Below are 26,577 nucleotides of genomic sequence, written 5' to 3'. Positions count from 1 at the left end.
AAAAAAATGAGTAGGCTGTGATCACAAAAGTGTCTAAAGGGAGACATAATATAATTTTTATTAGCTTTACTTATTAATATTAATTCAGTGACATAACATTCATATAATAGTGAAATGTAGGCGCCTATTAAAATGATTTTAACCAGTTTGACTTTCTGGGAAACAGGATGTCTTCTGTGCAACTGACAGTGTTGTCTGGATTGTATGGATAAATAACAATCGAAGCAAAACAGTTGTTTCAACTTAAACGAGTAAGCGTTTGTGCATGAAATGTGAAACTGTACTACATGACAACTTTTTAAAAAATATTTTATTATACGATATTTAAGTTGAGTAAACTTGAAATATTTAAGGCAGCGCAGACACTAGCCGAACAAAACGAGATTCGCGGACGATGGTTGTTGTGTTCCTGCCTGAGATCATTTTAGGACAATGTTAGCACTCAGAAGTAGCATCTCGCGTGGGCATTTGGGACGCAAACAGATTAGACTTCAGCATTAATGGCGATTTATCTAGTGTGTTCGTGCACATCAGCGTTGCTTAAACCCTTAAACAACAGAAAGCGGTGTGTCGTGGCTATTATATTTAAAAGGTTCCTGTCAAATCCAGGCTTAGATAAAAACGGATGACCTGCGGTGTCTGTTGGGCTCCCTGTAATTAATCTCGATGAATATAACTCTGACCACAAACGTCTAGAGTCATGTGGCGTTAATTTCAAAGGAAGCAATTAATTTTTCAAAACTTTTAACTGGGGGTCTGGGGCTGGGAGCAGGAAATGAGCGGCGATGGCATTTGGTTCGTTAGGGCTAGACGATTGATAGGCTCAGTAACCACAGGAAAACACATGACCGGCTAATTGAATTTGATCACTTGGTAATGCACTAGAGAAATGACCTAATCAATGTTTGTGCCATCGAGTAGGCCATTCTTTGTCTCTCCCCCTATAATGAATGCATCGCTCGAGAGTCCGATTATTCTCTTATTCATTTGATTCGGCTCGACACGCACAGGGGTAACTTGTCCTACTCTTGTTTGTTATGTAGTTGTAAACATTGATCGCTCTTTGTTTATGAAGCTTTATTGTGTACATTTCGCAAATGCTATTCCACCCAGGGGCCTGGTGTTCAAACAGCCAAACAAACAGATACAACAACAAGAAAAAAAAAAAAAAAAAACGGTTTGCCCTTGAAACCTTTGATTCTCGGTAGCCCGTCATGTCAGATGGCTGTTTTACACTCAATTAGGGAACTGCTGGGCCCGAGCCTGTTTGCAGTCAGAGCTTAGTTTGTTTAGCTGAGCTGAGAAAGTTTTCTTCTGAGGTGCAGTTAAAGTGGACTCCAGTTTGTATGAATAAATCTGAATAATGGAAGCGAGGTTCATTTGCATCTTTTCATGCTTTTGGGCACATTTAATTTGAATGAAATAAAGTTTAATTCAATTCTCATAGCTATTTTTCTCTGAATAATAGTTGTAGTGGTAAATGCAACACAACAAAATATATATAAAACAGTGAAAACATGATATTATTTAGTTTGGTAGTCACTACAGAATGATTATATTTATATAAAAATACAATATAATTCTAAATAATGATATCATTTTAATATATTTAATAGAATGTCCTTAAGAATAAAGTCATACGTATGAGATTAAAGTAATATAATTTTGTGAAAAACTTCTAAATAGTGAGAATAAGTTATGTGCAACAAAATATTAATAGATCAGTAAAGCTAACATCTGTTATAACGATCATGTCAGCAATTTAGTGCAATGAGAAAAACTTATATACATATGTACATAAGTATGTACATATACATAAATACTATACTACTAATCATAATTCTTAATATAATGATAAGACTCATACAAAAATAAAGTCATTAAATTATGAGATTAAAGTGGTACGTGTTAAGAATGAAGCCAAAATATAAAATTAAAAGATAAAAATAAAAATGTAAAAGTTGTAGAATTCAAACATTTTTGCACATTATTGAATTTTTTTATTTTATTTTGAACAAAACACTACAGCTAGTTACAATGAATCAAAACAGCCTTAGTTTTACATACACTTCATGGGTTAAACCTCTTTCACATCAAATAGTAATTGAGTGTTAGTGTGTATGATAAAACTCCATAGCCACCAAGCCAAAGAGCAGTCTGTCAAAAAAAAAGAAAAAAGAAAAGAAACTGTATATTTGTCCACTTGGCAGACTTACAAGGTGAAAATGGACAATTTTTCTTCATAATGCACACACATGCTCTTCCCTGAGTCGTGTTTGTGTTGTCAGACAGCAGAGGGCACATATCTGGCACGCTGGAATACCCAGATGCATTTCACAAGCCGGAGAGCTCCAATGACGTTCGAAAGGCAGATGGGCATCTATGCTGCATAAGCATCCCTTTCTTTCCCTCATGACATCTTCCCCCCACCTCCGTACCTTTCACTGAATGTGCCTCTATATTTCTCTCTGTTTGTCCTGTAAACACGCTAATGCACACACACAGGTTTGCTTGTCTTTTGTTCATTTGTCTCTATTGAAAGGAGGCATCTGGCTGGTCACCGTGAAAACACTCCAGAGAGAGTACTGAGGATTCACTGAAATAGATGAGCCATTTTCTGGCCATCTCTTGAGAGAGTCTGTTTTTCTCCCACAAACTCCCTTGCACATATAGATTCTCTTTGGAATGGGAGCTTGAGGAAACTTTTGTAAGGAGGCGGATTTTGATGACAGCTGTGTGTTTGTGAGCAGTTGTTAGGAGAATTTTAAGTATATGTCCAGAAGGTAGCTATACCTTAAAGAATATCTTTGGGGAGATTGTCACAGTTTGATTCTTACACATTTACGTATTTACAAATTAAATAAATGTATAAAAAAATTATTATTTAATATAATGATGATATGGCATGAAATCAATTATAATTAATTATATATTTACATTTATTTATATTTAATTATAATTGTTTAAATTTGTATGTATGTATGTGTGTGTGTGCTGTGTGTTAAATTAAATAGTTTTTTTTTTTTTTTTTACATTATTATATTATATATATTTTTAGGGGTTTATCTTTCATTATTAAAAAGTTTATTTTATTTTTATTATTTTATTCCTTTAACTATAATTACATATTTTGTAGTGACAGTTCCACCATAACACCTTAGGGTTCATTAATTAAAATTAAAACTAAGAATGAACAATACTTCCATAGCATTTATTAATCTTAGTTAATGGTATTTTCAACATTTACTAATGCATTATTTAAAACAAAAGTTTTGTTTGTTAACATTAGTTAATGCACTGAGATTATGCCTATTAACTAACATTAACAAAGATTAATAAAAAGTGTAATAAATGTAGCGTTCAATAATACATTAATTAATGTTAACAAATGACACCTTATTGTAAAGTGTTGCCATGTTTTCTGTGAAAGGTGTATGTAAGCAATTAACAGTTAGCCGTTAGCCTTTGTCTCTGTCAATAAAGACACATCTGGCATTTTTTAAAAGTCTATGTTGAAGTTTAGAGCATAAAAATGCAAAAACAGAACAGCCAAATCACTCGCAACAAAGACAAATCTGGAAATCAGTCATAAAAAGTCTGAAGTCTAAGCGTTTTTGCTAATGGCACCAGATGAAAACATGCAGATGGAAGCTAAGCATGTTGTTAATACTCGATTGATGCAGTAGCACAGATAATGGTCCAGTGCCCTCAATTAGGATTTAAACACTCAATTAAAACAAGCACAAGTTTAGTAACAACGATAAGTGGTGTAGGTCATTAGCTGTCTGCTAGCCTGTAGCATGTAACAGCTGGGCCGGATATGAAAACAGCAAAAATGCAATGCAGCATTATGTATTAAAGTCACCTGACGGCTACCTGATGCCATCCACGTCTTATTAAAACCAGGACCCAGACTTGTAAAAAATGACTGTGTGCTAATTGGCAAGAGAAAGTGTGATCCGCACTGTCGTAATGTACTTTTTATTAGCTTTTAGTTGTTCATACAAAGCCTTTATTTATAGCGTCTCACAGCAACACCGTTGGAACGAGAAGGCGACTTTGGATGCCAGCCTGCGAGATTGTGTATTGTTTTTCCTGATTGTGTATATTTGCAGGTTGGATGAACTTTTTGCTAAAGACACATGGTAGACGAAGAAAAGATAAATACACCGGCCACATGGACTCGTGCTTGACCCAGTGCTGCCAGCGGACACAGCTTGCGTAATCTCAGAAAAGCCTCGCGAATCTCGATTTAGTCCGGCACTATCCTCCTCGTTCTCTCTCAGACGTTCTCTCCGGGGGCAGTTTGCATACAGGCAGGATGTTGTAAAACACTTCCCCGGAAAGTGCTCTTATCAACCTTTTAAAACGTAGACGCGTGGAGGTCGTATTCCTGTGATTCCTGTCGCTGCCAAGGGCACACAAACTCTACTATCCAAACGAACCATCTTCTATTCTGGCACCGCTGCGATTATGTTATTAGAAGTCGGTACCTTTTTTAACTCATCTTTTTTAATGCCTGATTTTGCATTCTGGGAAGCTGAATGTAGAGCTAGTGTGTAATACTGAATACGCTTTTTTTTTTTACCTCAAAATGACACAGCCACATGGTCGCTGCGAAAAAAGCTTGATTCGTCGCCTGACCCTTGTGCTAAAGAAAACGTCCCACACTTTTTTTTTTTCTCCCTCAGAAACTAAAAGTTACAGAATCATAGTTCGCCTTGAATTTTCAAAAGAGTCATGGCAATTACAACTTTATCTGTGAAGCGTTCCAATTGCTGATTTAGCCTTTGATTCGGCTTCTGCATCTGTGCTTTTTATCTGCGGGTAGGGTTGAAAGACGCACTCCGTGCAGCGATAGAGAGTCTCAACAAAGCTTCATAAAGGTCACGAGGGTAAGGGGAGGCCTACGTGACCTTTCACACAATCCCACAATCCCCTCCTGCTGCGACTTTACCGTCTCGTTTCATCATTTCATCCGTCACGTACCATTCAAATGTCTTCTTTTGAAGTCCAACGTTGCATTGGAGAAAAATATTATATCTCTTTCTAGCAAATCTCCGGATATTGTTTTAAGGTTTCAGAAGCGAAAAAGAAAATTGAAAAGATAAACATTGCTCGTACTTTGATTATATAGCGGTTCTCTTTTTATCTGAAAGACCCAGATCCATTTTCCTGGTCGCATCTTTCAAATGTCTTCGGAACAACAGGTGCGCCATAACACTTTTATACACTGAGTACACGTGGTAATGTCAGGCATAAAAGCGAATGTTAGTAATGAAGAACGTTTCTGCACTGCATTACTGTACCATCAAGTTGTCTGAGAGGTTTTATGATGGTGGAGAGAGAGAGAGAGAGAGAGAGAGAGGAGAAACGAACCAATGCATTAGTCTCCCTCAGTCTCGCGTTTAGCCATGTCAATATTGTCTGGACCACAGCTGAGTCCAGATTCTCTTCTGTTCCACTCCGTATTGACTCTGAGTTGGTGCGCAAACACATTGTGGCAACATTGATGTAACATTGAGTAATTGAAACCCATAGGAGAGAGATCGGAGAGGGGCTATCGGTTTTTTGGTCATCGTCAACCATTGAAAGAGAAAGAGAAAGACTGGGAGAGAGACAGGGGTGGATATAAATCTGGAAAGAATGACAAACCGGTGAAGTTTACTCGATAAACCGTTTCTTATTACCCAGCTCTGTCTTTGTTTGGCGGAACTGATTAGTAGATGTTGAGACGTACTCCTTTTTCATATAATGATGACAGATATGCAAAGTCTGAAGCTGAAGTAAATATGCTTACCGTGTAAGAGTAGGCAAAAAAGATAACTGTATGTGAATATTTCAACTCGAATTGTGATTTAAAATTATTTACATGAAAATGCTAAATATTTAATCTAATTGTATTGTAATGAAATAATGTCATGTATTACAATAATAATGCAATGTATTGTAGTACAATAATTTAGCAAAACTAAATTACCATTTTTGTCAAATTGTAATTACAATAATATATAATGAAATTAATATTGAGCATATCTCTTTTTTTCTCCATACATACAATACTGCCACTGTTGAAAAAAAAAAAGGTATGAAATGATATTGCTATAAAATAAGCTTTCAGTGAGACATTATGAGCATTAAGACTACATCATAGTGCAGGCATTGAATAGTGAACACGAAGATCAAATTGCATCGCTGTAATGCTGTGTATTTATTTTACAGTTAGCGTCAGTTTAAAGTAAATACAATTAGCTTCTATTACGAACAAGAGTTGTGAATGGGAAGTTCTCTGATGGATAAAGAAGGTTGTGCGAGTGTGGGTGAGCGTGCAAAGCTTTTAACATCTCATCCTCTCATTTTCTTATACCAACACACTCCCTCCTCTTCATCCCATTTTCTTCCATGCTCCTCCACTCTTATTTGTATCTAACAGGTCATTAAGTTCACAAATGTGCAATTGAGTGTTTTGGATGTTTAATTAGCATGTTTCCTTGACTAATTAAAATGCACAAATCTAAGGATTAAAGCCCCCCTCCATTCTCTCTCTCCCACCCCCTTTTTTTTATGAATAATTAATCAATCTCTTTCACCAGGAGATTCTGTTGCACACCAGGACACATTTCAGTGTTGTGCAAGATGTAAACTCTTTTGCTTTTTCCTCCACAGACAGACAATTTTCCTGCTGAGCCCAATTACATGGGTAACAGGCAGCAGTTTGTTCAAAGGTAAGGCCTATTTAACAGTTTTCTCAGCTTTATTTGTCTTAAACTCCCCTACACACAAATGTTCTTCAGATAAGAACTAAAAACCCATGCATCCATGCCCGGGTTAATCTATTTGATCATTTCTGTCTTGTTTTTATGACTTGTAGCAGCTCCACGTTCAAAGATCCAGAGCGAGCCAGTCTCAGAGACAGCGGCCATGGTGACAGCGACCAAGCGGATAGTGATCAGGACACTAATAAAGGCTCCTGCTGTGACATGTCAGCTAAGGAAGCGCTCAAGATGAAGGCCACTGGCCTCAAGCCTCAACCACTTGAGCAGGGTGAGTCCTTCAACATCAGGAACTTCATTATAAACCGAAGAATTAGTGCTTTCTCGCAGTCTTTCTTTGTGCTATTCGTTCATTGTTGGAAATTCCTTTCGTCCATTGTGTGTTAGCCACTTTACTCTGCTTTCCAGCCATTTTTATCTGGCTCATTCCACAAATGCAGTAAATCTTGGTATCCTATGCTTTTATACTACTAGGTAGGTGTGTATTTGGTTAAGGATTTCCATAATTTTCTTTATTCCACATGACCATATTCTACATTCCTAATCCTACCCAATACTTAGCTACATTACTAACTATTAAAAAGCAGCAAATTAGAAATTTATTAAGGAAAAAGACAAAGATAATAATACAGAAGTGTTCCCTATTCTAAAGTGTTAAAATGATTAAATAATAAATAAAATTAAATAAATGTTGTAATAATATATGTGCATTAAAATAGAATATTTAGAAGTTGTTGATTTTTTTTTTACATTGCATTTGTTAACTCTATTGGGTAGGTTTAGGTTTGGGTTTGGTGTAAGGGATATTTAATATCTAACATGATAGAGTATTAAACTTCAGCAACATTATATTATTATTATATCAGAATATTTGAATTCTGAACGGCAACAAAACGTACCTCAAGCAGCATTATAAAAACACTGCAATATGTACCTGTACCAGCCTAATACAAATGTGCCACAGTCACGTATTAAACGTGTGTTTTAGTGCCACTCTCTGGACATTTGACTTTAAAACTGCAAGCGTGCAGTAAGGTACATCATTACAGGGTTGCAGAAAAGTATGTATAGGCACGTATTTCCAATGTGCCTGGGTAGAAAATATGACTACAATAGCTAAAATGAAATTATTATAGTTCAACACTGCATTAAAAGTACATTTCAAACATCTATGGAATTTAATTTATATTATATTAACATTTAACATTACTTACAAATGTGCCAAAAAATAACACACACAATATTGTTTTGACCCTATGCTTTCTCTCTCCTTGCTGTTTTTTCTGCATTTCTTTTTTTTTTCAAATGATGCTTGAAAAAGTCTTTTATCAGTTATTCATTTGCTGACCTCACAGTTGAATCTTCTTTCTGTCTCTTTTATTTTCTTTTGTTTTTCAAACTATCTTCCATCCTTTACACTCCTTATTTCCATTGTCCTCTTTCCTCCATCTTTCATTTTCTCCCTCTCCCTCTCCCTTTTCTTTTCCCTCTCTCTCTCTCTCTCTCTCTCTCTCTTGTATTCTAGCCACGTTCACAGTTTATCAAAGCAGGCAGGCCCATTATGATTTTATAAGCCAAACCACTCTAGCCGTTCCATTTAGTGAGTGCTGGTTAGGCGCTGGGAGGCGCTTCCTTAAAATTTTGATAATGGAACATGGAAAAAGACTTATCATCCAGCAGGCCATGTCACATTCTCCACCTGATTAAATATGAATAATTATTCTGGGTCTCTCTCGGTAGGACAAATTAGTCGTGACACGGGTAGAACAATAACTTCTGATAAGAAAGCGGTCCCATGCTCCCTTTCTACTGCACTCGTTCAGGAAAGAAGCATGTAAAGATGCTCTTATTCATATAAACCCGGGTCTGCTGGGTCGTGTTGAAGACTATTACACCGGTTGCTGTATCCCTCAAATGGCAATCCGAGAAAAAAAAAACAAAACAAAACATGAGAGAAAGAAAGAGAATAAATGGGCCACAGAAAGCAATACATCAAATATAATGGCACAATTAATCAATAGAACAGAGGGGAATCTACCGCTATCTGAGCCGAGGCAGCGGACGAGTACACCAAGCCTGTCTGCCTTGATTTGGCTTGTGTGTGTATGTGTGTGTGCTTTCATTTGAATTCAGGAATAGACTGAATGCACTGGCAAGAGAAATTGGCCAATTAAAGAGGCCCATATGTTTCATATTTTGAGAATGTAGTCATTTAATGGTGCATGGGAATGGTTGGAGAATGGCTGAAATTAGCAAGTTTAACGGTGTGACTCACTTACACTCACAAAGACATGAGCTATAGTTGCAATATTCGCATGTCCAACAAGCTTTATAATAACCTTAGCCACGAACAATGAAAACCCGACAGAGATCTGCATGTGATTTATCCTCATTTGTAGTTGGTAAAGATTTGTTTCTGCATGTTATTCTAGTAGGTGCCAATAGGTGGCGACAGGTAAAAGTTAATCATTCGAACTGATTCATTCAAAAACACAGATTCATTCAAGCACAAAGCAGCTGACTGCCTAAACTGTGAAATCACTGAATCATTTAGCGAAGAGAAGATAAATAGATTTGCTCAAAAACAGTCATTCATTCAAACAAAACAAAATGGCGGACTTTTTACCCAAAAATTTACCAAAACCCAATCTAGCCTATTCGTTCCAGAACATTGATTCATTCAGTCATGAATTGTAAGTTGACTGTATACTAAATGTCTTACTCAATAAGAATTTCTTCGCTAAAAAAACTGATTCATTCAGGAACCAAACAGTCGACTGTGTTTATAAGTAAATAATTTAATCAGTCAAACTGTTACTTTCAAAAATGCTGATTCATCCAGGAACAAAACTGTTTCTGTTTCAACTTTTGATTTATTTACTTTTTTCTCTCATAGGAGTAAAAATTCACAAATTAACTAGAAACTCACTCATCATTTGTGCTTACTGAACCATTTCAGAATAGCAAAGTCACAGTTTCTCTGCATGCAAAACATAAGCTATATTCAATAAAACATGGACACTGAGCAGCGGGAGTATGGCATAGTAAACAAACTGTAACTTATTTAATCTTATATTAATTTGCATTAAATAAATCATGCTGCTTTCTTGCTCGTTCTATAATATGTAAATTTATTCTCTCATACCGTTCGCTTTTGATGACCAAACTCACTTTACTCGCTTTCCTCAATATGTTTTCTTCTATTGAGTGTACAAATCAATATTCATTCTACAAGACAAGTTAACTGGGAATGGCTGTCTGTTTTGCCAATATCACTCCAGAGGGCTGGGCGTATCTTTCTCTCAGACAGGGACGCTTGAAGCTCTCTCTCACACAGAGATGACACATGACAGTCTAGAGAAAGCCCAGGCTAGCCTAAAGATCCCCTGTGTCCTCTTGTAAGCATTATCACCTCCAACATTAGACCGTCTCCTCTACAGCCAGCTTCTAAATCTGCGTTAAAAGCCTTTGAAATGGATATTTTACAGTTGCTGGATGGCTATTACAACATTGCAGTGGAGCGAACGTTGTGTTTCACTGCATATGCAGCTTGATATAGTGCCGTCTTTAACAGTGTAGTGTTTATGGCAGCAGGTTATGGTCAGTGGATATGAGTCTCTGTGTGTAAGGAGCCGCTTGGGTTTGATGCATTATTTAGGAAATAGGAACTTCTCTTTTTCTGCCAGCTTTTCCCTAATCTTTTATTCCTTGAGTTTGACTTATGTAACACTAGATATAGTTTAGTTTAAATAACTTTTTATAAGTTATTAAAGTATGCATTATTAAAATCCTCGATACTGTGGTTGAAAAAAAAAGACTTACCAAGTAGCTTCCTCTCCCTTTAATGAGACACCTGAGCTTGTTTGTCTTTCACAAGTTTTGACAGTTCTCAGGCAATTGTATCTGACATTGTGAGGAATAGACGAGTAACAAACTGCTGCACAAATCCACTTCTGTCCAGTGTGTGTGTGTGTGTGTGTGTATATATATATATATATATATATATATATATATATATATATATATATATATATATATATATATATATATAGGCGATCAGCAGTATGTTTGATGATTAATGAAATATTCTAAATCACGCTGATTTGCAAAATGAATCACACATCCATCAGCCTCTGAACAACTTTTACATAAATAATGTTAAATATTGCCTTCATTTTAGTACAGAACTTAATTCCGAATTGATAATAGCCCCATCCTACATGTTATCTTATTGTTAAATATCCAGTTTTTCAGCTAAATGTGTCACATTACAAAACCTTTGATTTTTCATATTGATTTTAAGTAGCTCCTCAGGTATGCATACCCCTTGTTTTAAATCCACTCGCTAGATATATTTCTAGATACACATGCATGCTTTGAATATTAACTATCTGCTTTACCAACAACTCTTATTGCGTGTGGCAAATTGTGTATTCATAACGGCAGAATTGACTACAGATATGAGAACGAAAGGAGAAACAGAACAAGTTATGCTGTAGTTTTGATGTTTTAGTTTCCTGTATGACAATCTACATATATATATACGTACACGCACACACACACATACAAAGATGCATGTTTTCACTTCTTTTCGGACATGCTTTGGCTAGTTTTCAAGGTTGTGAATTTTTTATGCCTGTGTGAGTGTGTGTTTGTGTGTGTGTTTCCTAGGACTGTGTACTTCAGTCGTAATTCAGTCGATAGAGAGAGACCAGACCTTGTTCACACAGGCATAAACAACAGAGGGTAGTAGAAGACAATACTCATCTTCCTCTCTTTCTCTCTCACTATCTACTTTAATTATGCTCACCCTCTAGCGCGAACACATTTATAGGAATCATAACTGAAAAGACATACGCATTGTGAATAGAACCGCAGTCCCTCATGGATCTAGTGTCATGTTTTCATCCCTGTAGAGAGTTAATTTCATCTGCCATGTTCCTCTCGCTCTTTCATTCTCCCTGCTCTTAATTGGATCAGAACCAAGTTGTTCTTAGAGCAAACACGAGCTCTGTTCCAAAACCTTGCAAGCTGTCTACCTAGACGTAGTTTTAAGGCATCATAGGCACTTTTCCGGTGGGAAATGAGGGCAGTAATATAAAATGCTGTTAAATGGCCAAAATGTAAGTATCCTTTCCAGACATAGCAATCCCGGAATGTTTTTTTTTTCTTTTATGAATTATTTTACTTAATATCTGTGTGTGCTATGTATTTGTACTTTAATACACCCCAATTTATTTTTTCTGTCTATTTTATGTGACTCCCCTCATTTTCTCCCTCCGTTCTTTTTGTCGCCGGCACGCGTGCCAGTGTGAAATTGATTAATTAGGCTCTCTAAATTGGGAGCTGTGTATTAATTAAGCAGAAAAGTATTTTTTGTATTAATTGTTGATTAATTGATGTAAAGTTTTGCCTGCAGCAAGGGCTAATCCTGGAATGTGTTCATCAGCGGCCATCACACGGTCCGATACGCACGTATGCGAACAACGACCCATTATACGCAAGTGCCGAGATGTGTACCTGCGATAATGTGTGCGTGCGCGTGCGTGAAAAGGTCCCATTAGATTGCTGTGTAAGTGTTCTAGATGACCTCCCTTAATTGTGTCTGATTGGAGCGCGATAATCAAATTGTCTCACCTCTTTTCCACTGTAACGCTTCAGATTATTCATATGAAGGAGCAAAATGGGAGATACGGAAAGAGAAAAAGAAATTATCGTAATAACTGAACCATTGTCTTCCCAGTTTTATCCAGTTCAGTGCTATTTTAGTATCACTGGTGTACTATTGCCTATTATATTGTTTTAGATATTATTTAGTATAATTGATATACTACTATAATAAAAAATAGTTCATTTTATGCTGTTTATTTTAACTCAATCTGAACTGCTTTACTAAATTTGATGCTTGATTTTGTCTTTTTTGTTTAGTTTTATTTTTGTTTAATATTTGTATATACAGTAGTTTGAATTTTTTGTTTTTGAGGATTTTATTTTCATTTAATTGTTTACTTTTAGTTAGCAATATTAATAATTGTCACTAGATTAGCTTTATAGTTACTTTAACTACACCATTATGGTAACATAAAAGAATATAGCAATATTTAATTACTTATAAAGGACTGTGTGTGTGTGTGTGTGTGTGTGTGTGTGTGTGTGTGTGTGTGTGTGTGTGTTAGTGCTGGGCAATCACACCAAAAAAAAAAAAAAAAAGCTTCTCTTTGCATAATATATTTACATGCATATATTTATATTGATATAATTTATAGTATTAATAAATGCATTAAATATATAAACATATTTTTCCTAAATATATATATATATATATATATATATATATATATATATATATATATGTGTGTGTGTGTGTGTGTGTTTATATATACATAATAAATATACAAAGTTCAAACGCATATATTATGTACACAAAAACTTTTTTTCTGCATTTGATGTCACGGGACAATCACTAATGAAGGATTTGAAGCGTTGCCATCGGCCAGTCAACATTATCATGATATCATGATCATTTTCGTGCCGCTCCAGAGTGATTAGTTATATGACTTTTACTCAAATAAAGATGTTAGCGAGCCAAGCAACTGCCATGTAGATGAATGAGAACGTTAACCAATAGCTTTCTTCAAACACAAACCCATTCACCCATTTCCTCTTTTTTTGGCAGAGTAATCAAGATCTCTTTTACCCACTTTATCTATTGGAACAAAGCTCTGTGATGCTTGGTCACACACGCATTATAGTTTTGAGACTACCTGAGAGCGACGGCTGATTGATTCTCCGAGGCGGCTGCAATGCTTTGAATTGAATAGTCAGGTGGAGGCAGAGCTCTGGGAAACAACAGACGCTACAAGACTCCAAAATCCGTCAGAACACCACACTCAGACGAAAGGTCTGATCAGACATATCGATTATGATCCCGATTCTACAAGCCTTGTTTAACTTCTCCTCCAGCAACATGATTCATTCATCAATAAATGATTCATTCAGTACCTTCGTAAACTAAATAGGTGCTGGAACACTCAAGTGTTGAAAAACAGCAAAACGGCATTCACAATGCCTGCGACTTGGAATAGTTTAATTAAAAATCATTTAATAAATGCCCAGTAAAATTACTTTTCATGGCCCCCAGAATATATGGTTGTCGAAAGAAAGAAAGAAAGAACAAAGTCTCTGCTTAAATCTAAAACAAATAATATACATATTTTTAAATACTTTATTTTCGTTTCCATTAATGGTGTGAACAAGTTAATTTCAGATTGAAAATATCCAGTGGGCATAACGTTATCCATTGGGATTTGGTTGGATCAGACTTGTTAAGCTATGCTGTTATTAATTTACATTAATTTCCCCCACCTACACAGGTTGTGGTTGCATTAGCAGTTTTCGAAAAAAGCAAAGTTATTACATTTTCCTTTAGAACAGAATGCTCTGAAGATTCATGCACATTAAGATCAAGGACATTTATTTAGTTGTCTGCGCATTACATTTCTTGCACCTGTTTTGTACATGGCATCAAACGGAAAGCTGAAACTGAATGATGTGCACGCATACACGCACCGCCATTTAACTGGCGGGTTTGTCTGGTGTGTGATAAAGGGGCAGAGATTATTTTTTTTTTTTTTTTTTTGCGCGCAGGAAATAAATCGAGAAACGTAAAGTGGTCTGAAAATATACCTAAAAGGGCTGATATATTTTTGTGTGCATATCCCACTTTGTGATCCTTAAACACATCCCACTTCAAAGGAGCAAAATCTGTTAATTAATGACATTCTAACTGATGCCCTTTTCCCACTTGTTGCCTAGGTAACCTCCTCTTCCTGGCACTCAGGCATTAGCGGAATGCATATTGACAGATTTGAATGTGTTTTTGGCTCTTTTTTACCCCCTCAAAAAAGGTCATTTCCTGTCATTCATAGTTTTTGCGCGTATAATGCGGCCGTGTTTATGACAGTGCGGTGTTTTGAAATGGCTCAACACTTCTACAAGGCTATTCATACACGCTCTCAATGGAATATATAAGCACTCTTGGCTTTCTTGTCAATTCTTTCCACAATGCTTCATTCATCTCTTTTCCTTAAGTTCCTCATCTGTTTTCTTCCCTCTTTTCTACAAAGAAAAGCGGGTCTGTGTAATACAGATAAAGAAAGATGTGTGTAAATGACTGCCATGTAAGACATCAGCCTGTTTTCTAAGATGGTAGAGCCGCAATGCACAGACACACACACACACACACACACACACACACACACACACACACACACACACACACACTTTGGGTGACTCAAATGCCTGCTTAGATAAAGCATAGGCTTGTGGAGAAAATGCGCAGTTTTTTTATACATGCTATTAATATTACAGTTGCTAACCTTGACTTATTAGGTTTAATTACATTTGCCACGTCACCTGCTGAATTTTTTAACAAAATAATTCTGAAACGATTTTTTTGAATTATCACGGAAAGGTAAAGGCATTGATAGGTTTTATTAATTTTATGCGCTTTTTCATTGTTATTTATTTATTTATTCTATTTAGCTTCATTTTGTTCTATTCTAGTCTTTTCTTAAACATTTTTAGTTTAGCTTTTCTGGTGACAATTATCCCAAGCTTCAGCTTAACCGTTTCAGTTAACCGAAACGGTAACAGTTTTAGTTAATAATAAAAACACTGACCATAAATGCCCTTAAAATCAGCCATTTATGAACTGATTTATTTATATCAGATAACTTATTTATAATCTTGCTTAAGCTTCAACCTTAAACTTACAATTTGATCCACATCCCATGTGGCTAAATCAAAGTAAACGTGCATTGATCCTTTCATTTCTGCAAAGCAGCTCTGTATGGATTTCACTCTTGCGCAACTCCTTAATCTCCAAAATTTATCTTACTGAAGTTTATATTGCAGAAACTCTGGAAGCAGGGGTTTTTTTGAGTTTCACAGGAATAGACTCAGCTCTGTCATCAATGCTTTCGTAAGCCGACTGTCAGTAAGAGTAATCACTGTCATTGTCTTCCTTTAAAGTGACTCAAATATGCATTAATATCACATAAATCTTACAGTTTTAGACGGCAGTGTATTTTTCATGTCTGACAAGCTCCGTACCTCTTTTTTTTTTATTTCGAGGTAGAGCTGTCACCGCGCATCAGATTTAGCCATATAAGCTCTTGAATTTCTTCTCTATCAATTCCGACAATAACAGACGTGTCGCAATAATGTAATTGATTCACAGTCAGGAGAAAAACGTAACTAACAGCACAGACAAATTGAAGGGTCAGCTAATCTCTTCTGATTTATTTAGTTCATTTTTTTTTACACCTCTCGGCAGCACCGCGGTGATTCATCAGTCAAAATAGCGGAATAGTTAATCACATTCTTTTCTGTATTTTTTCTCACTTGTAAATGAACTTTGTGCAAATGAGATTTTGATCAGAACATACATCAAAAGTGATCGTCTGTTTTCCTGAGTCATGTTCCTAGAAACACAGGGTCGAGAGAAATGGCGCGTTCGAAGCGGAGACTTCGTGAGCAGCTGACCTGCCGGGCCCCGTGGGGGAAGAGCGCCTTTTCCCTCATAACGGTTACAAATCGCCAGCAATGCAATTACCAGGGGCTAAGCAGTGACTCTCGCGACTTACACAATGGTAGCTGGGCTCGGACAGCATTGTTCGATAGCGGAATAGAGCTGGAGATTTGTTGCTCTCTCAAACGCAATGAGACACCACGTCCATTCACTTCTACAGAGCACTGAAGGCTGTTTTCGGGGGCCATCAAAGTAATATTCATGCTATTAAGATGCCTATCTAAACATTTAGCATATTGAATACTACCTCAGGCTGCCAGGTTCCGACAGAGATATACGTCTGCGTGGATTTTTAGCTATTTTGGGGATCTGAACACTAATGTAAAAATAAAGCTTCCTAAAAGAGACATTTTCTCAACGACCGCGCTATTAACAAACCATTAACTATGACTTTTGCCTCCTAATTTGCTGATTTTTATTAGCTAGCAAGTTTAGATATCGGGTAAGATTTGGGATGTAGAATATGGTCATGCAGAATATGTGCATTATAAGTGCTATTGAACAGCCAATATGTAAATAATATAATTGGTTCCTATACTAAAGTATGTTTTAATCATTGCTATTGTAGTTTTATTAATGTTTTATATAAATAAAATTAACATATTTTGTTTTTATATTATTGCATTTCATTTTTTTCTGTTTGTTTTGTCTAGTTGTTATTGTTTTTTTTGTTTTGGCTTGTTTTTTTTAGGTTAGAAAGGTTATTTATCACGTCAACAAACTAAACAAAAATGCAAGATAAGATAAGTTTAATAAAATAAATTAATGTTTATTTTATTTCAAGCAATGAAAAGGATTTTCATGATTTTAGTTTTGTTTCGTTTTGTTTGGTTTCATTGTTTTAGTTGTAATTTAGCCGTTCCCGGGCTGCATGATACATAGGCAACATCCCAATTTGTTTGTAAAATTCACATTAATGTCGTATTTCTGTTAAAGACAACAGCTGGTACTGTTAGCCTCGGCCGGGAACTCTAATTAATGTGTTTTTACGCATAGGACCTAAACACTTACCATATGGGAGATTGCTGGTTCATATTTCAAACATCTGTCTAGTAAATGTGATTAATTGATGTTTAATGGTTTGCATCTCAATTCTTCCGATCAAAAAAGATGTCTCAATTCATTAACATCAATAGAATCAAGTAAGCAAGCGAACTGATTTTATAGCGATTCATGAAAGATGCTTCATTTCCATGAAACTCGGAACATTGGGAAGCGTACGACTTTGGCTGTCAGATGGCAGGGTGTTGTTGATGTTTCAGATAATTATTTCATCACCCCGAAATCGTTGTTTTTCGCCCTCATTAATAGTGCCTCTCCTGCAACAGCCTTTGTTCTCTAACTGAATAAGCACGACCCAATTGATGCATGCGAATGTCAGAAGAAACATTTGGAGAGGGAAATTAGAAGCCTGAGCAATCTGGAGTAGCGTGAGTCTTATCATTCATGTATCGCTGTTGTTGTTGTGTCCTCACCTCACTCGTTCACACTCTCGGGCTCAGACGTGCACACTTAAAGCAATTTAGTCCACTAAGCTAGCGCAATCCCACGGAAAGGCAGCAAATCTTTTTAAAGGCAATATCAAGAGCTTAGGATTTTGTTTCCTTTATTATGGGAGATTTAAGGGATTAGCTTTCACTCTTAATACACAAAGTATGATTTTGAATCTATTGTGTGAGTGTATTTGTGTGGTACCGGACGCGTTGAGGTTAAGAAGAAATGCCCTGTGTCTGCTTGTCCTGTAGTGATTGATGACTACTTTTGTCTCATGACGAGATCTTTTAACCGTATATGGCCTATATATCATATTTGATACGCACATTTATAAAGCCTAAATTGTCAATGTATCAACTATTTGCTATAAAATCTTTACTTAGTTTTAGAAAGTTAACATTAGATGAACTCTTATATTTTTCTGGCAGAATATGAAGTATGATACAACAGGCGTTTGGGGAATGCTTCATTGTGCCATATTTAGTATTTCTCCTAACTTGCATTTTATTTAATAGTCTGCTATACTGCTATAATTTATTTCAAAGTCATTAGAAAAAGTTATTAGAAATTCATCTTACTAAAAATAAGCAACAGCCTGCCACAAACTGCCACAAGTTTTATATATATATATATATATATATATATATATATATATATATATATATATATATATATATATATATATATATATATATACTGTTTCTGTCAGTTTAAAACCCAAACATAATTTTTTTGTCAGCTCAGAATTATTTTTTTACATATTTGTTTCAATATTTAAATATTTCACTAGGAATATATGTAGGTAAATGCTTATTATCGGTTACCTTGGTACATTTTATAACAATTATGTTAAATTCCATTAATTCAAAACGTGAAAAACATCAATTACTTTTAACTAGGTTTTATTTCTTACATTTAAACGTTTTTGTTTTTCGAATTAAAAATATGAAATATTGTAAAACAAACATTGCGATTAGTTTTTTTCTCCATTTCCCAGTCCTGCCTTCGTGTGCTCATATACCCACATACCTCCTTTTCATGTAATTAAGCTGGAACCTCGTTAGCCCTGAGTATCGTGGTTATGATATTTGAGAGTCATAACGACACTGTGTCCTCTGCCTTCTGAGGGAGCAAACCATAAATCTGTGACATTAGCCCGCCGCCCCTGTCGCCGTAGTGACTAATTATGCTCTGTTTGTATAAGTAATGGCTTATTCTTCACACGGTACAGTGTGATCATGATTAAGAAGGGACCCGACGGAGCCGTAGACTCATTTTCCTTTGCTCTCATTGGCCGCTCGCTCATCATCTCCCTCTCCTCTTAAATGAAAACTCATTATTTGACGTGCGCTAAATGCTATTCGGGGTGTTTCTCCCACCAGCCCGTGCTGGAATGAAGAAATTAGTAGGTATTAATCCGTAAGGACTTAATTTATACATCGCAAGCAAAGTGGACAAGGACTTGTTGGAGAGAAAAACTTTAACGGAGGTAATTGGAGGCTAGTCACAGCGCAGAGCAGGTCAAGTGCGGCTTATGCACTTGTTCTTTATGATCTTTTGCATCTGACCTTATCGTTTGTTTAAACGCTTTGACATAAAGGTTGGAAGAAATGTTTTGTTTTTTGATTTTTTTGGCAAAAAAGGCAGCTTTTTGGTTTTATTTTCCAGGGCTCAGCCTGGACAACGACACAGTTTCTTTTATTTTCTTAGATGACCATCTTTTTTCATGTCTAAGAGTAGAAAAATGCTTTATGAAGGCAATCAGATTTGAGTAGAGACAGCATTTAAACTGGGCACAGTGGCTGTAAACCATTGCATCCAATATCCCAAGAACATCAGTAGATTAATATACTTTAACAGTGCTTGAGAGATTTTCACATATGAGTTCATAAAACAAACCTGACAGCTCCAGATGCAGGCTGCGGTATTAATGCAAAAACCGCTCGCCTCTTTAGTTTTCTGTCATACATGACCCGTGGTACTTTTTGCCACTTTACACAGTTACGGACAGATGGAAATGCCCAAACTGCGTCTGATGATGTATGTCAGAGTTTTTTGTGTACTTTTTCACCAAACATGAGTTGAAGAGACTACATAGTTTTCTGTTTATATCACTGCAAATTCAAGTATGTGTTCTGGGTCGCTCACTGGTTTATCTTCATTTTCATGCAGCATCTTTACGTGCAGGTCAAAACAAGTGCAGTTTCCTGTTGGAAACAGAATCACAAGGAAGATTGGACATATAGTTTGGATTTATAATGGAGTCTCCAACCGCAACAAGTAGCAAGAACAGCGCTTTCAAATTGAAATGGCTCACCCACTCTCATGTGGCTCCAAACATGCTTGTTTGCTTTCGTAGAACACACAGTAAGGTATTTTGAAAAGCTGTTTTAGAAAAAGCAGAAGAAAGTCACACAGATTTGGAACAACATGTGGGTGAGTAGCTGACAAAGGTTTCATTTCCCGTCAATACACATTTCTAGTGTTACTGCGCACAGCTTTTCAATACACGTCATTCCTGTTCGCAATCCAGTCAATTCCTAATGGATAAAATCAAATCTCAATAAAGTATGTCACTTGGGAAAAAAAGGAAAATGGGTTGTGAATGTCATATCTAAGCAGTTTTGTCTATTAGCCTGATCTATTTTTGACATTTAGAGTAGCTGTAGATCGTTTTCTTCACTTTTTTCCTTCTTCCCCTCCCTCTTTCTTTCCTTCTCATGGTTGATGTCACTTAAACTGATTATTAACTTTGATAAGCACACATATGTTGGATTAATTAATGTGTTGAGTCTAGTCCCCGGGTGATTCGGCTCACATTTTAGATTTAACCTTTTACTTTAAGGCATTGTTGGGTGTATAATTACGCTTGGCTTAATTAGTGAGTTATTAAGACTTGTGATGAGATATGACAGGATCTAATGGACTTCAAGAAAAAAAAAAGTAAGATTATAAAGGTTGTTGAAACTTAGTTGAACTGCCATGCGTTTTATCCCAACAACTTGATTAATTTAAAATTGCCTTTTGAATTGTATTAAATAGCATCACAGCTAGCTGTTTTTCTTGGACCGTGTCGTCTGTTTTTATAGGCAGAGCTTAAAGCGTACTCTCGATGCTTGTGCAAACTCCATTTCTGATGGAGGGAAATTGATTGGATCTATCAAATAATAATCAGGCCTTATTGTTTGTTTCCTGAGGTTTTTATTGCTAAGCAGGGCTTTTGCTAGAACACAAATTGGCGACCTTGGTTCAAGTGCCCAATCATCTACACAGCCACCTTTCCACGTCAAGTCTATCAAAATAACAATCTCTTTCTCTCCTTTCTATCAGTCTCTCTGTGTTAATGAATTATCCATTATCCATTCCTTTTATCCACCCTGCCTCTTCTAAACAGCTTGCGCTAAACACTGTAAAAATGAAAAGTTAACTTACAATTTCAAGGCAACTGACTAGTTGGGACAACATTTGGTAATTTTTTTTGGTCTGACAATTGTTTTTATGTAGTTTAAAGAAAAAAGCAATATTAGTATTTGAGGTTTTGTAAACTGGAAAATGTGCAGTTCCAGTTTTTACAGCAAATGTGACCGCATGGTAATTCGCAGGGACCTTGTTCTCTGCAACATCTGGCAACAGTCTCACCCAGTATATGCTTTATATATACTGTATATGAATTCCATGTCTGTGTCAGATTGGAAGCAGGTTAGAAATAATTCATGCTCATGTCCACTGTCCTCAAGGATGGCTCTGTTTCAGATAGCGATGCCTTACTGGTGACCCAGGGAATGTTTTATGAATCATTAAGAACTGAAAAATGTTTATGTTAATAACTTTGAACTAATTCTAACTATTTCGTTATGGCAACCACTTTAAGGACTGTTAGGACTAAAGCCGAGAATCTGATATTAAGTAGCTACATAACTGCATAAAAATGACTTTAATCAATCTCATGTCATTCAAAACCTCTGACTTACTTCCTGGGAACAACCTGGCCACTTTTTTTTTTGTTACAATGAATAGGAAACTAACCTTTCCATACGAAAGTGGCATTAAAGTATTATTAAGGTATCTGGTGAAGCCATACGATAGCTTTTTGTGAGAGAAGATTTACTGAGTCATTAAGTCAATGAGGCAAACTCGAGAACTGGTTCATTAATAAATCATTCAGACGGGTTTTCTGAATCAGATCAACCAGTTCATTCCTTGTAAACTCTTACTAAATAATTAATTGGAACTTAAATTAGTTCAAACAAATTAACTTTTATGAGTGTTTAGAATACTTGTATTTTGAGTTCAAGAAACCGACACGTTACAAGTAATCTGAGCTGTGAGGAGCAAAATAAACATCTACTATTTGGGTTTACAGTGTCGAAAGGTCCAAAAGGTGGTTTGTTCACAAAGCAGGTGACTCTTACGAACACGCCACAAGAATTTAGGATGTCTGGATTTTTAGTTAATAACATCTTAAATTTCCATTTGTTTTCCAAATAGGGCCGTTTAATTTGAGAAATTGACTTAGGGTCATATTGACTAAGGTAATTGTTTCTTTCGAGTACTTTTTAAGCTTTAAAGATTTATTTTTTTCTGTCATACTGAAGAACAACATGCGTGATTAAATGACAACAAAAGTTCATTTCTGGCTCAACTATGAGGCTAATAGAATTTTACACCATTAGAAAAAGTAAATTCCCAAAACAACTTAGTACAACATAACGCCGATGCATAAAAACGAAGTTTAAGATTTCCTGCTCTTTGCCAACTTTAAGGGCAACGTGTTGGCATTACACCATTTGTTGGCAATTGTTTTACCATTAGTGGAAGTTTAACGTGACCCTGGTCTCATATAGGAGTATTAATTTGATGAATCGTGCTGTTGTGTGGGTAAAACCGGGCAGAAGAGCTATGCAGCCTTCAGGCCTACAGAAGCCCTCCTGACCCGTCTTTGGCACGCTACTCTATTTTAGCATGTATGCTATGTGTACGTGCTTGAATAAATCTACCTCTGTGTAAGTTTAAGCTTGTGTTGTCTGTCTCCGCCTCTCCAACTCTGTGGGGAAAACATGTTGTCCGGTCTTGCCATACCAATGAAGCCCCAGGAGGAGATTATGATGATGCGTCCACACTTCCTGGCTCTCTGCCACTACTTCCCATCTGTGCTCTGTCTTCAGCTAGCGTTTCGAGTGCACTCATGTAGTAATGGCATTTTTAAAAGGAAGTACAAAAGAAAACATCATGCGGTGTGTCTCAAAAAAGCCCTTTCCTTTTCTTAGTCAGCATATTAGCTATATTATCATAATTATTTAATAGTTCAGGAACAGGTTTTGGAACGACACAAGTATATATTTTTGGGCAATAAACCAGACACTCAAAAAACAAGGAGATTTGCATAATTCAACACTGTCATCTCGCATATTTATTGTTATATAAAGCTCCTTGCTCAACACACTTGCTCTTGCTTTTGTCTGCCTATCCTGTTCTATAAATGATGACTTCCTGTTCTGACAGCTATGGAAGATTCTCAAGGTTCTGCTCTCTAAGTGACATCTTCTGCCCTTCATCTTCAAGCTGTGTTTAAGCGAGCCGAGTGCGACCTCTCTGTGGGAGGCCGCCTTACGTTCACACTTGCGAAGGGATTTCAGAGAGACGCACATGAAAGCTGTTTGCACCCGTCGGGCTTATCGCGGTGTTCTTGCATGTATAGGTTTTTCTCCCCGATGGGAAATATTTTGTCTCAGTTTGGTAGGCTTGAAATGCTCAAAACAAGTGTTTTCGGCCTTTATTTTTTCATTTATTAGTCTTTTTTTTGTGGCTTTCTGACTTCTTTCTGAGGGAAAAAAGCTGATTTTGTATAAGAAAAGGCGTAGAGGAAGGTCGGAGCTGTGGATTAGGAGTTATATTAATAAGTGTTGTCAGTATTATTATTGCTAACTAAAGCTATGCAAAATACTAATGTTAATTGAAATTAAGTAAAATATAAAAGTATGATGAATAAAAAATACAAAAAATAAAATAAAATGCAATTCAAATGTAAACACTAAATTGACTAAAAGTGAAAATAATATAGCTAAAAAAATAAAACTAATACAAATAAATAAAAAATAAACAATTGCTAAAATTAAAATAAAGCTAATCCCAAAAAAATATATATAATACATGAATAATATTATTAATAAAGTAATGCTGATATTATTTCAGTCCGTCTCTGGAATTTTCTGGTCCGGTTCTCCAACTTCTCTCTATTATTTCTTGTATAAATAAAATAAGTGAAGCTAGATTATACTAATATTTGTGCATATGAGATGCACTTTTATGTGTGGGCAGTCATGGGTTCGAGTCTGACTCAGGTCATGTCTCCAGCCCACTTCTCTCTCCGTCTCTTTTATTTCCTGTCTACACTCAGACTATTTCGAGACGGAAGATAGACAGAGATAAACGGACTGAAAGAGGAAGGGGAGGCGTGCTGTCTCCCCCCAGGAGGTGAGCTTAAGTACAGATCTTTTGTTTCCTGAGGGCTATAAGCCACCTACAGTTCAAATAATAATCAAAAGACAAGCTGCTGTGTGAATGAGTCTCTGTGCTTTATGGTAATTCGACGGATCGTTTCCGTATCTCCTACCATGGTACTTACTGTGATGTTAATCGTGCTTTATGATACCTGCACAGTGATGTTAAAGTCAATATGAAATATGATACCCTAGACGTTGTATTTTATATTGTGATATTATAATGCCTTTTTAAATTGATTGTAAGCTAAAAATATATGAATAATGAACAAATGAATGTATATTTAAATATCTATAATTATTTTATGCAATATTATACACTGTATTCATTTGTAATATTTTTATAATGATCTCTATAGAATATTTTTGTCCCTCATTGAATATCAATTTCACTTAAAAAATGTGTTGCACTACTGATAAAAGGGTTGCCATTCATTTGACTTTATTAGAACATTATTGACTTCCTGTCTCACCCCGATGCTCTTAATTACTACATTACTTGATATTTCGCCATTATTTCTATTATTATTCTTTAACACAAGCTTTTTTCATCAACAGAGAGTGACAGTTACTCAAACGCGCGAACAGCAACACGGGCCTTTCTGATACTACACGATATATAGAGTATATAGCGTGAGAATGTGTCTGTGATCATTTGTGTAAATGTCGGGAGTGTTTTTTCACGATAACCTTAGCTTGTTGCATTTTTTCCGATTTTTTTTTCTCCTGCTGAATTAAGATAAGAGGGTTTGTTAATTAAACTGTCACATGGCAGCACCTTGAGGAATCGCAGTGGAAGAGCTGCTTTAATTGGGAAGCTATTGTCTCACTACACACACTCAGCTTATCCAGTAACTATCATAACACAGAGCAGGGAGGAAGTATCGCTCTAGACAACACCGAATCAGGGAGCGAAGGGATGTTGTTTTTGATATGTGATGTTTAAAAGTGTTACACTGTCATGTGGTTGTTTGCCCCCCAATATCTCTCACCTCTTTTTTAGCGTGGTTTGGTAAACAAAGCATTTCTGACACTTTTGCTCCTTCTCTACACTGTGCTTTTGAAGTTGTAAGTTGTGGATTATGTTATAAGAAAATGTTATTTTTAGTCTTTCTACTTGAAAATGTCAGGTTTAATGAATTTATATGTCATTTCTTAGTAATTATATATAAATTTACAAGCAGTTTCTGAGAAAAAATTGTAGAGTAAATTCTGTGTGTGTGTGTGTGTGTGTGTGTGTGTGTGTGTAAAATAATAACTACACTAATTTATACCATCAAAACTACTTTATGTGGGTTTTATCCACATAATGGATTCAATTTCATATATATTTTTGATACTCAGAAAAAAAAGCTTAGAAGCTATTTTCACTCACTTAATTTCTAGTAAATTTAATTAAACATGAAAAAAATATTAAATTAAACCTAAAAATTTGAAGTAGAAAATATTATTTGTAAAGTGTATTTTCTGGTTTGTTTACAAATTGAGGAAGCTCATTTGGTGGTAAAACGCTTTTCTAGAAAATGTGCCTTTAGATTAGTTTTTCTCTTATTATCTAGGTAGTGTGTCTAGGGGATCAGTGCTTTTAAGTGATGAACTGCCTTGGTCATGTCGTCAACTGTAAATACCATCAGCAATTAACAGTGATCAGAAAGAGTGCAAAAGAGAGAGAGCAATTTAGCATCAGAGATCAATTATTGAGATTCTCTTTAAATCCCATGGTGCTCATTATATCCGTGGCTATATTGGGTTGTGTGTGTGTGTGCGTGTGTGAATGTGTTTCGTAAGGCAGTTATTTTGGAGCTATAGATTCACAGTCACATGCCGGCTTGTGCCTGTAGTCTGTAAAAATCTGTGCAGGCCATCTGGGCTGAAGGTGTTCAAAATCCGCCTTGATTAAAAAGTGCAAATCTGGAGATCACAGGCGTACTGATCTTCTCCTTCACCCTTACATGTCAAGCCCAGGCTGGATACAGGAGTGACCCATTCACTAATCTCGTCTGGAGATTATGATGATGCTTCTTTAGATGAGAATGTTGTTAAAGAGGAAGGGAGAGCATGTCGAAAACACTGTTATGTTGTAGCTAAGCAACAGCTAATGGCTTTTGAATGAGATCTCAAAAGGTAAAAGCAGAATTATTTGTTATGTTTGGACAGTTCAAGATTTAAACTCTGATTGGATGAGCAATATTTGAAGCCATTATTACGTCCTGACTAC

At 36.0% G+C, this 26,577-nt stretch overlaps 1 protein-coding gene across 1 annotated transcript in view; it reads left to right on the top strand.

Annotated features, from left to right (window-relative positions):
• pcdh17 (protocadherin 17) overlaps positions 1–26,577 on the top strand; it is a 65,464-nt gene that overhangs the window by 21,348 nt on the left and 17,539 nt on the right. Inside the window, exons 3-4 of the mRNA XM_043252612.1 lie at positions 6,667–6,725; positions 6,872–7,044. Coding sequence (XP_043108547.1) covers positions 6,667–6,725; positions 6,872–7,044 — 232 coding nt within the window. The remainder of the gene's footprint in view (positions 1–6,666; positions 6,726–6,871; positions 7,045–26,577) is intronic.

This window comes from Puntigrus tetrazona, chromosome 11 (assembly GCF_018831695.1).
Source record: "Puntigrus tetrazona isolate hp1 chromosome 11, ASM1883169v1, whole genome shotgun sequence".
NCBI classification, from domain to species: domain Eukaryota; kingdom Metazoa; phylum Chordata; class Actinopteri; order Cypriniformes; family Cyprinidae; genus Puntigrus; species Puntigrus tetrazona.
Note: the sequence above shows the minus strand (reverse complement) of the source record. Positions and strands in the feature narration are given on the sequence as shown.